At 46.8% G+C, this 12,258-nt stretch overlaps 1 protein-coding gene across 2 annotated transcripts in view; it reads left to right on the forward strand.

Moving 5' to 3' along the window:
- The first annotated feature begins 7,209 nt into the window (after positions 1–7,209).
- CAPN9 (calpain 9) overlaps positions 7,210–12,258 on the forward strand; it is a 30,438-nt gene continuing 25,389 nt past the window's right edge. Inside the window, exon 1 of one of the 2 annotated variants that reach the window (XM_026117348.2) lies at positions 7,210–7,557. In XM_026117348.2, coding sequence (XP_025973133.1) covers positions 7,345–7,557 — 213 coding nt within the window. In that variant the 5' untranslated portion in view covers positions 7,210–7,344. The remainder of the gene's footprint in view (positions 7,558–12,258) is intronic. The other variant, XM_026117347.2, reaches the window with a different exon arrangement.

Raw genomic sequence — 12,258 nt, forward strand, 5'->3', positions numbered from 1 at the left:
AGCTCATCTAATGATTTATTACCTGCAGATGAGCTTATATTAACACTATCTTACTTTGTTCCAGCTTGTAATTACATTTGGTTTAATAAGGCTTCTGTTTGCGCACCCTGAGTATACAGATTTCTTTAAATTTTTAAAAGCCTTTTTTTCCTCTCCCAAAAGAAGATGCAATTTTTAATAGCATTTTAAGAATGATCCATGCACAGCATGCACATGTACATACATGCATGACTGCACATTTTTTGTGTGGGCAAAGGATCTCAAAATACTTTAGGGAGTATAACGGTTATAATGGCACTCTATAATAGATTTTGAGTCCTTCATTGGGGCAGGTGTGGTACCTGTGCAGAGTAAGAGGCAATCCCTGCCCGAAGAACTTACAGGGCAAGTCGCCAGGACAGAGTGAGTCTGCTCAAAAAGAGAAAACGAACACAAAGAGGTGAAATGATTTACGCTCAGTAGATTGTTAACATCTCAAGGACAAGAATACAGGTTTCTTGACTCTCAGCCCAGTGTGAATACCTCAAACAAGTCTTTTTTGAGAGCTGCAAGGCAGGGGAGCAGAGATAGCTGTGCCTGTACAGTCTGGTCCCAGGATCAAAGTGGCAGGGCAAGCTCTGTTATGAGAGCTGATACATTTCTTGTGATATTCTCCTGCTGGATGCCTTTGCACCAGGGAGGCATTTTGCACTTTCTCAGCGTTTCCCAGCTGGTCAGCCACTGAAGTCTTCAAGCTGTTCCCCCAAGGCAAGCGACGACAGCAGCCTGGCGACCGCTGTCCATGATAGGCCACAATATTCAGCTCCAATAGGCTCCACCACCAAACATCCCACTCCTTCAAGCACTGCAAGGTTGCTGCATTATGTTCAATGAAGATTATTCGCTGAGGATCATCTAAGTGAGACCTTGAGAGGCTAAATTTTGCTTGCTCTACTGGGATTTTGAAACCCTCCTTACACTTTTTGGTCCTGAGCCAAATTTTTCCCAGGGCACCATGCAACGTAGTTGTGGTCTTCTAGCCTGGAAAAGGCTGCAATTTACTGAAATTAAAAGCAGACCTCCAGAAAGACGTTTTGGAAGTTGCAGTATCCCCATGCCCTTGGCAAGCACAGGTTCCCCTTCATCTTCTCCTCAGCCTGCCTCTAGCCGCCTCTATCCCTCCTCCTCTGCCCACAGCTGCTTGCCCTCAGTGGGCAAGAAGCAGGGCTCATAATTTGGCTGCTATTCGGTGTTCTTCTGAGAAGAGTATCTGTGGCGGTTTCCGCTTTCACCCTGCCTCACTTGAGGAGCAGCTTTATGTGTCTATGGCTTGTACAGCTCATCAGTGAGAAACGGACTGGCTCCTTCTCTGTTGCGGTGGTGAAGAGCTTCTTCCCATCTGAGGCGTCTTAGCCGCTGAAAGGCAGCTCCCACGCGAACAGCCAGAGACAGGGGCAATGCTGCAACTTTCTTGGGCTGGCAGAAACCTTTTTCACTGCTCCAAATATGGTCTATGATACAAGAAAGACAGAAGGTTTCAGAGACCTGGGACAAGGATGTGGCTTTCAGAGCCACTTTAACTTGAAGGGTGCATAACTCCCAACAGCAAAATCGTTGGCTACATTGGACTCCCTCCCACTTTTGGATTCTGATAGAAAGATGCAAAGATAATAGAAAACAGATAGAGTGAACCACGCAGCATTATGTTAAGGCTGCCCAGGTTGCTAAAGCTTGTTTAGTCTCCCTCCTTGGAGCTCTAATGTGCCGTGTAGCTGCATCACAGCTCTTCCAGGACTAGCCCCAGTAACTCTGTGTAAAAGTGGGAACCAAATTCCCACGTGAATACCTGTGTGGGTCTATTTGTACATCTGAAGCCTGCAAAAGAAGGAAAACAAAATAAAGAGCTGATCCAGTACATTGCAGAACTGCATGGATTTCTGTGGTTTCCTCTCTTCTTAGGCAAAGGTGCCTCCGTGTGGAGGGCCTCCGCATCTCAGCTACGCATGCCATAGAAGTCATGTTTAAAACACCAGTATTTGTGGCTATAGTGCCAATAACAGTTGGAAATGTCATTGCTTCACTTTACATTATTGAACCAGTAATTCTGAGAGCAAGAGAAGGCAAAGTTTAAATTTTTACCCACCAGTGTTTTTTTTTTTTTACAGGAAATAAGGAAAGACCTCGTAAGTTTTTGAGGTTTCAAAGGTAAGTAGCAAAAAACCCATCCTCTTACAAATCAGAATTTTGTGTACTTTTGTTTTTAGTTGATCATTTTTAAGAAAATGCATAAATGTTTGCTGCAGTTTAGGGTCCATTTTATTTTATCTTACTTTATTTTTCCGCCTTTTCAATATTAAGCATAAGGGCATGAAATAACATTTTAGCTTACTGCTTAAGAGATAAAGCTAGGGAATAATAATTTCAACCCAGGATGTTCTTAGTGAGAAAAGAATAAAAATTTCCTCCTGCTCCTGGTCAGGATGCTGAAACACACACTAACGAAAGCCTCTGAAAGCCATAAGCTCCCAAAAGAGCTCAGTGAGTGCTCTTGTTGCCATTCTCCCAGGAAAATCTGAGTTCCCACAGGGGTTTCCTCTGATTTGGGGGTTTGAAGGCATGCTGCAGTGGCTCTTCCCCCACACTGCTGCTCAATGTTTCACAGTCTGAAAAAAAAAAGAATGAAAATAATCTCAAGAGCACCCTTATGTTTGTAAAATGACCCCTCCTCCACATAAATGAATTAATGCAGCAGTGCATACATTACTCTGGCAAAAGCCTGCAATAACAGCCCTGAAAACTGTTCCTGTTTGTCTTGGTAAAGCATTTAGCTGACTGTCTAATAATGATATTTCCACTGCCTGCACAGATAGTGTTGTAATTACTTATTGAAGCACACAGGAAGACATGTTTCATATTTCTTTTTGGGTGCACAGAAGAGCAGAACAGCCTGTCAGGCGATGCTGGGTGGAAAGGGGACGCACGCACGCATGCGCACGCACACACACACACACACCAGGCCAGGCAGCAATTGTTTGCAGCACCCCAAATCAGGGTGACACCTCAGCAGCCACGTCGACTTGCCCCGGGGGCACCTGGCCCATGCTGGCATGCCATAGCTCAAGGCTCTGCTGTAGGCAGTGACGGCAAAGCCGCAGGCGGTGTGAACATGGATTACTTTAAGTGTACATTTGAGACCGACACCTCTTTAGGGCAAGACCTTTTGCTATCATGCAATGCAGCAAAACCAGCCAGGCAGGCCGCAGCCTCCAGTCATTACCACTATGCAAAATGCTATGTGATAATCAGCATTCACTGTAATTTTGCCTTCCTCTTTTGGAAGAAATTTTGATACCTTCCGGTTTCTTCAAGATGTTTTTCTTTTTCTTCAATCAGCTCAGGGCAGGATTTTCAAAGGCCACTTTTGAAACTTCTCCTCTTGATTTCCAGATTTCCTTTTTCTCATTGTCCTCCAGCATTTTTCACAAGGCTGTCCATGACATTTAGTAGGTCAGTCTAGTCCTCAGGCCTGGCTTTCAATCCCAGCACATCCCTTAAAGCCCTGCATGGCCTTTCTCACTTCCCCCTCCCTCCACCTCACCTCTGCCTCTAGAAATGAGAGACAGAAGGATGTTCCAATCCCTTTGTAGAGAAACACCAGAGAAAGTTCAAAGTATTACCCTATCACTGGAAGCCAGAAAACAGTCCTTAAAAAAACGAACAAAAAAAAGGCACTCCAAGCTGGGCTCCATTTCATCTGGTCTTGGTTGTTGTTAGAGTGTTATAACACATCCCCAGTTTGCAAAGACATATGCAGGAGCATGTGCAAACTCTGCTGGGAACAGAGCAGAGGGCTGCAAGCCCCTGAGTGAGGTCCCATGCTCAGCACTCAGCCAAAGTAATGGAAACTATAAGAAACAGCACAACTTCATGTGACTGTGACTACAGTGTTTGGATTCAAATCAATGCAAAGTTCAGAAGGTGCCAACCAGCATGAAATGAGACTAATCTTAGAGACAGGACAAACGTCTTATACCACTTCATACCAGTTTAGAGGAGGAATGAAGGACAGAGAGCTGCCGAGTTTCACAGATGGATATGAAACCTGAGTCCATGTAATAGCACCTATCCATCAATCTTTGCAAATATAGGGAGAGCTATAAAGGGACCAGGACAAAAACCACTGATGTCTCTCCAACCCCTGGAGAAAGGGCACAAAATAAAATCAGCTAGCCAAAACAATCAGTTAATGAAGGACAGATCACACTGAAGGGATTAGCTGGAAGGCAAGTATGGGGAACCTGGGATCAGTCAGGTCAAAGGCTATGGATAAACCCTCCAATGTTAAATGATGACAGGGCATGAGGCTTAATGACAGCAGGGTTATGAAAGACTTAATCAGGTTGCTGTCATTTGAGTAACCAACTTTAAATCCTGAATGACCAGGGTCTGCCTGATGTTGATGGGAGAGGAATTACATAAGTGTGACTAAGAAAAGCACATGCCAGATGTTGGCAGGTGGGGCCTGAAAGTCAGAGCTGTAGCACGAATCTAAAGCAGGAGGCCAAGGAAAAGTGGAAATAATAATTTCCCAGATCAGGCCTTTTGGGTTCCCTTTATGTGACCTTGAATTACAACTGGTGAGAGAGAGAATAAGAATCTCCCTCAGATGAAAAGCAGCTAAACCCACAGAAAAACAAATCAGACCTTTTTTGCTTTCTCTACAAAAAGGAGAAGATCCAAAGAAGTCTGACCTGATGATGTTGATGATAGAAAAAGAATTGAAAGAAATAACTCCATTCAAGCACCACTTGCGTGTCACAAGAACGTAGCAAGATGCATTAGGGAGAGAAAAGACTCCAAAAACTCTGGAGAAAAGGAACAAATACCACTGTTGGGGCAAAAGAGAAAGCAAAATCTCCAGACTCCATTCCCTGGCTGCAGGTCAGTGGTTCCCAAGCAGCACATTTCACACAGCACTGTCCATGGGCTCCACAATCTGCCTACACCCATGGTGCGAGCACTCCTCATCTGTAGCCGGTAAATTGCATCATTTGCTACATATGAGCCTAACCTGGGATAGCAAGGCCTGTAGGAGCCATAAGGCCCCCATAAACCCTGCTGATCATGGGCAGAGATATATGTTCCTCAGCAAAGAAGACAGACCTGGGAAAAATGTCAGCATTAAGCATGTCTGCGGGTCTCTGCTCTCAGCAAAGGTTGCTCGCCTGAAACACCTCAGATAGAGCCACCGCTTCTTCAGTGCAATACCCACGCGGTGGCCCCTGCCCAAGCAGTCACAAGATAAGCATTGTAGCGAGGTGGAAGGGAAATGTCTGGGGGCAACTGCTATTGAGCTGTTGTTCACACTCTCTGTATGTTTTAGAGCCACAGCTCAAGTTAACAGATAAAATTCAGTTGTTTCAGGAACAGGCATTTAATGACGGTGTCTGGAGAAGAAAACAGCGTTCAGCTTTAAAGGATGTTGACAGCTTGTGAATCGCTCATGATGCTGCTCTATAGCCTTGAAATCTTGTTTGGTCATGCAGCTCATAGAGTGGTGTTTGCAGTGCACAGGAGCCTAATGGTTTCCAGAGGTGACCTGTTGGGAATTAATTGCATTGGAGTATTTGCAATACTCATAGACTGGAGTATTAACAGTGTCTTACTGCAATTAAGTAGGAGGTCATTGCTATCTTGTCCTGCAAGCAGGTAGTGCTTACTCAGCCAGAGGCTACAGCATGATTTGTTCTACCCTTGTTGAACAAAGAGTAACCTAATATATTAATTATTGCATGGGCAGCCTTTAATCTAGGCATCTGCCAGTTTTGGCTCTATACTTTGCACCATAGTAGTGTTTTCATGCCAAAGATTTTTGTATGTAATTAAACTCTGAAAAGTGGAAATTCCCTCATGTGATATGTGATCAGCCTTTCTGGGCTGTTGCAGATATGGAAGCTGCAGGTCCAGCATGCTGAACACCTCCTTCCCCAGTCAACCCATTAGTCTGGTGTGTGGGAACATCCCTTGGCCCACACAGAGAGGTAATGGATAAAGTACGTTCCTGATTTTGCCGCTGACTGAATGTGTGGTGCTGGGCACCGTGGCCTCCCTGGGCTTCTGTTTGCACTTTTCCCTTTTAGCCCCTTGGCTGGGATCCATCTCACTTGACTATACATTTAATCAGTGGACATCTAGCTTAAGCTACTCCATGAGCCTTCCCCTACAGGCAAATGACAGACATAGGCATCTCCAGAGGGATTTCAGGCTGAGGGATCACTGTCTGGAAGTGCTGGTCTTCTGCACTGACTGTAGAAAAAGCCTAGATGAGCGTCTCAGACCAGATCAATCCCTTCTGGAGACCTATATTTGATCAGATGAGCCCCACATTTGGAGCACAAGGCCTGCCTCACACCACGCATTTGGACAGCATCCATACATCTGGGCAGTGGGAGCCCGGGCTGGGCTGGGAGCCTGCGGGCTTTGACAATGGACGCAATTATGGGGAATAAGCACGGGACTCTCCGCTCCGAAAAAGAACACTTTCCTCACAGCACTGCCATGAAAAACAGCCAAACAGAGAGGAACTAATGGTGTTTCACCTAATTGCTCTCCATAAATCATCTCTTGGCAGCAAACTCGACTGGTCCATCAAAGGGCCGGTTAAAGCAAAGGAGCGCTAAGCAGTGTTTGTGCTCAGGTCTGTGTTTTGTATTGCAGGAGCCATAATTTGTACCAGGACGATGGCACGTCTTGCCTTTCCAGACACAGAAGAATATCCGTGCCAGCCTGGCTGTGAAACTTGTCCCTGCCACTAGCTACCACCACCCTTATCCTGGCGGCCAGACCGCCCTCAGTGCAACACCCCTGCCCTTTCACATCTCCCCGCTGCCAGCCGCTCTCCAGCCCATCTTCAGCCCTGGTGTCCCCCCCATATATGCGATGCAACAGGGACAACCTCCGAGCTGGCCCCACTTCTCCGAGGCGTGGGAAAAAGGGCAAACATGCAGAGGCTGTCGCTTTTTGCCCAAGGTGTGGTGCAGCTCGGGTTTCCCAGCGGTGACTCCCAGCCGGGCAGTGCTCCCACATGTCCGACAGCTGCGGGCGCAGCACCTTTGCCCGGGGGAGGACAGGGTGCCACCCGGCCGCTCCCGGCCCTGGCCCGCGGGGCGTGCAGCGCAGCGAGGCGCCCGCCGAGCGGCCGGCGCAGGGGGCCGGGCTGCTTTGCTTCCCTGTTTGCTTTCAGGGTGTTTTTTTTTTCCTCTCCCGTGATCCGGAGTGGCTGGGGAGGGCTGGCGCTGCCACTCAGGCAGGTGCAACGGAGGAGGGATATTGCCCATTTCTTTCTCTCTGCAGGCGAGCCGAGCCATGCCCTACCTGTACCGAGAGGCGAAGCCACAGCGGCCGGCGCTGCCGCGGGACGCACGGGCCACCCACAGCTCGGGGCAGGCCTACGAGGAGCTGCGGCAGGAGTGCCGGCGCCGCAGGGTGCTCTTCGAGGACCCCGACTTCCCTGCCACTGATGCATCGCTCTTCTTCAGTGAAAAGCCACCCATCTCCTTTGTCTGGAAGAGGCCCGGGGTGAGTACGCCGCTTTTCAAAGTATCGGATGTAGATCTTCTTCTTTTCCTATTATATAGGCACACTTTATGTGTGTACATGGGTATACATGTACCAACAACTAATTGGGTCTCTCTCGGACATTATTGCCAAACAAAAGCAAAGTTAAGATGGAAATAAGGGGACATGCATGGAATTTAGGGTAAAATGCATTATCAGGATGTTACACACATTTAAAAACCAAGTGCCATTAATGTGGGAAATTTGTAACTAAACGTAAAAAAATTTCAAAATATTTAAAGTATGAAACTCTCATACTTCCTTGCTTGCCTACATCATGAAATGCACTGACAGATTATGAATACATGCCGTGGTTACCGAGCCATTCAGCGGTAGCCAAGGGCTTGATGAGTATCTTTTAATGCATCTTGCATAACAATCATTAACAGCACCATGATAGCCTGAAGTTTCACTAGCCATATGCTCTTAGATCACAAAACCAACATCACTCTAGGTTCCTTCTCTCCATTTAACTCTGTATCTAAGAGCCACAAAAAATTTGCTGCTACGTTTCATTTTCTTGTTAATGATTAAGACATTTATTGTCTTTTTCTTCATGGTCTGAAAGCTTCTCCTTTAATAGAAAACTCTCCTTTACCAATAGCGACAAGGAGAGGAAAAAGAACAAAAATCGGCTTAAAAATGGCTGTAAAATTTGGCTTAACCTGCAACACTAGGCCTTAGTGTCTGATCATTAACATAGTGCCACTGCAGAGCAGAGCTGAAGCTATTACTGCTGGACAGATTTCAGGTGAGAAAACAGGAGACGCCCCCACACTGCACGCGCCCGCGGCAGCAAGCCCAGTCCTGTGGTCTCTGCCCCAGCTTTCCATCTCTTTCCCCTCTCCCCTTCCCCTCTGCAGCGATGGGCTCCCTCCGCCAGTGCTGCCACTGCTGCTTGTGCCTCCCAGGCTGGGATGCTTTTGGCAAAGCGAGGAGGCGCAGCCATTCTGCAGCATGGTGGTGCATCCAAAGTACGAGAGCCTGCGCCGCTAGATTGGGGAGAATTGCTTTGCTTCAGCCAGACGTTAGGTGCTAGTTTGTTATTTTTTCCAGCCAGGGATTCACAAGCATTAAACTTAGCTCTGAGATGTGACCACTAGCAGCTGAGAGCTCCCGTGTTGCTGCCTGTGGTACCCGGGGCAGCGGTTTGTCTGTTGTACTTGTTGCTTCCTCCTTTGGGACCTTTGTAAGCTGAGCTGGGAATATTTCCAGGATGAACAAATTACCTGAAATGGGATGTGCCTTTAGGCTCCCATTTCTACCATGCAAAAAGGTGAACTTTCGTGAGCAGCACAACAAGAAATATAGCTCAGGGGAGCCTGGGAGGATGTATAAGGACAAGGTTTGAGTTACACTCTCCTCTGGCTCCTCAGCATTTAAGTTAAATCAGCTTCATCCCTAATATCCATAAGGATCTGCAGTAAAATAGAGTCTCTGTAACAGCTTTTTGAATAGATGAGTTTTACTTTGCAAGTCAGATATAGGCCTGGAGCATGTGCCAGGCTGGGTACTGTGGCTCAACTGGCAACACCATGGTAGACTGCGAGTGTGATCACAGGCGCCCTCCCTTTGTGTATGTGCACATTTGTTCAAACTGCTTTTCACAGTGACTGATTTTTTGCCACCTCTCCTACCAGTATTTTACAGTAGCTTGGATGAAGAATAGCACAATTAATATGGGTAATTACAGGGCCAAATAATGTTTCTCCACAGATTAACACCCACTAAGAATTTAACCTTCATAATGAGGGTAGAGAGGGCTTTCTCATTAGTTTAAAATGTGTATATCTGCATGTGTACAGCGTGAACAAGATGCTCAGCTAACACTAATCTCTAAATCTCCTACTGCAATCAGTGAGCTACACTGATTGGCACCTGGTGAATATCTAGCCCTCTGCATAAATCTTACGTGCTCTAAGATTCAGGAAGATATTTAGTAATTTTGTTTTACTGTCCCTTTTAATTATAAATGAAACCCTTAAATCTATATCTTAAAATAAAATTTTTGCCCCTTCCCTTTCCCTTTCCCTTCCCTTTCCTTTCCTTGTTACAGTGCCTAAGAAAGTCAGAGACATATCAGTTGAAGAATGAAAAATGAAAAAGAATGAAATGAAAACAATGAAAAATGGAAAAGAAAGAAAAACAAACAAGCAAAAAGAAAGACAAATGTAAGACTAATGCCAAATGAATCCATGGTGTAAAGAAGTAACTGAGAAGGAATTTCTCCTGATCCAAGCAGCCCCTGGCAATTGGTTTGATAGGATCTGTATGCTAGAGCCAGGTAGGGAAATCTAGTCACAAACATAAGACCACTCAAACCATAAGGCCAGTTAAATAAGGCCACTTGAACAGCCTCCCCCTCAGCCTTTCTTAGAAGTCCACATACCGCCTCTACTAATGTGTGTCAGAGACCCAGGGGATGCAATATATTTTCCTATGAGTCAAAACAAACATAGCCTCAGTGTAGTAGTAGGAGAGGTATAGGTCACCTCCTTTCGTCTCTCTAATATGAGAATTACACCTTCCTGCTTCTAGGCAATTTCCTTGTGCAAGGCAAATCCCTGAATTACTGTAGCCTGTATGCGAATGAAAGATTTAGTTCTGGGTTTTGTCCTTTAACATGCTGAAAACACTGATGCACATTATTATACCACCAGTCTGAAAATCTCTTTAAGATTACTTTTGCAACATACATTAAAAAATCATAGAGCGTGGTCTTCTTTTGCTTATCAGAGAACATTGAACAGGTCCATTCAAAATCCTTTGAATTCCTTTCTATTGAAATTTTATTATTGTTTGCTTTAGACACAAGAGATTGAAAGTACTTTTTTCATATGTCAGTTGTAGAGCTGTGTAATAAGCTGTTTCCCAGATCTCTGGAGGAACAAGAGGGAGGGGGAATGAGCTGTGTTGACTTGAAGCCGTATCCCCAGAAGAAGTCCTGGCGCTCCTGTGTTTCTGTTTTCTCTCAGTGAGGAAAACAGAGCTAAGGCTTTAATTTGTATGCAAAATCAGGCTCCAGATGCAGCATCTGAAGGCAAAGCCACGAATGATTTCGGCATTCTCTGGTGCTTGAATCCTCCATCCCTGCGAGCGAGAGCCACCGCTGTGAACTGCTGCTGCCTGCCCGCGCTTGCAGCTCGCAGCTGGCTGCTCTCGGCAGCAGGAAGGGTGCTTTTAGCGTGCCACTGCGCAGGGAAGAAACCAAAGGCTCCCATCTGATACAGCAAATGTTTAAAGCAGCAACATGACCTTCTTCATCCACCCTGGAGGGGCTACCATGTTTCCCAGAGGCCAGGCTGTCTTTTGGGTTTAGGCTGATTTAATGGGCAGTCAGGAACATTACTCTGCCATGTGCAAAAAGAGAAACAAGCTCAACCACCCATAAAGGCATTTGGGTATCTAATGCCGAAAGCAGCGGGCGTTAGTGCTCGTGCGGCACGGCAGGCCGGGGGCGAGGGCTCTGCCGAAACAGCGAGCAGGGCTAAGACTGGCCCGGGCTCAGTGAGCCCTGCCTGAAGGGCGAGCACAGCTAAGTCGTCAACCCTGCAGGCACCGGGGCCTCAGCTTCGGCAGGGCACACGCGGGCACGCCAGCGCGCGCACACGCATGGGCGGCACGGGCAGCAGGTCGGGTTTGGAGAGCAGCCACGCGCAGGGCTGGCGTAGCCAAAGCAGCTAATTGCAGGGGATGTAGCTCCCCAGGAGACAGCTGCAGGGCAGCAGTGAAGCTGGCAGCCAGCTAGCAAGCCCTCACAGTGCTGGGTGAGCTACGGTCAAGTCCGTGTTAGTGGAAAGACTTTTCGTCTCGTTCCTTGCTAACACACAGAGCTGTTTGGTCTGATGGAGCTACATTTTTTTAAAAGGGAACATAACTTGCACGAGGGAGCACTGGTCCCATAGTGCCAGATTGGGAGGGCTAGCAAATGCTCGAATTGGGCTGCCCTTAGGGTGCACAGAAAGCCTGAGTGAATATTACTGAACTGGCTTCAAAAAATTTTACGGTTGGTGGGCTTAGTCAGCTTTCCTTGGAGTTTCTTGGGAACTGCTATATACAGTGCTTGCCATGAGAATTATGTTCCCCAGGAGCTAAAAAAAGGCATGTTATTAAAGCTCGGCTACTTTATCAGCTGCTGTTAGATTTATGTCTGAGAGCAGTGAGCTGTGTTTTTATTGTTCATGTGCAGTCTACACATGACTGAGTGTATTTAACAAGCAGGCGGGCCGGGCAATGAGGAGGTGCTCTGTGGTTTCCCTTTGCTGGGCATAATGGGGGCACGGGGCACTGCAGTACCTCCTCCCTGGCACGCCTGGGGCAACGCAGCCAGGGCACAACCTCACCACCACTTCCTTTCCTGCTCCTTTCCCCTTACACAAACACACCCCTACCTACATAGATATGGAGAAAGATATGTGTGTGTGTGTAGCGGGGGCAACAGGTAGTGAGTTCCTTGCAACTGCTGTCTGTTGGTGAGATTCATGACAGGAGATACCTAATTTGTCCCTTTTCTCAATGGAACGCACTCTAGAGTTGGGTTAATAGAGAGACATTTGCCAGCTATGTCCTACCTGGGTAAACTCCTGTGCAAAGTGATATTGCGTAGGTCGTTTCCATTCTTGTCACACCACCCTAGCAAGGATGCAATAGAAATTTAGATCT

The sequence above is a fragment of the Dromaius novaehollandiae genome, chromosome 3 (assembly GCF_036370855.1).
Source record: "Dromaius novaehollandiae isolate bDroNov1 chromosome 3, bDroNov1.hap1, whole genome shotgun sequence".
Taxonomy (NCBI): domain Eukaryota; kingdom Metazoa; phylum Chordata; class Aves; order Casuariiformes; family Dromaiidae; genus Dromaius; species Dromaius novaehollandiae.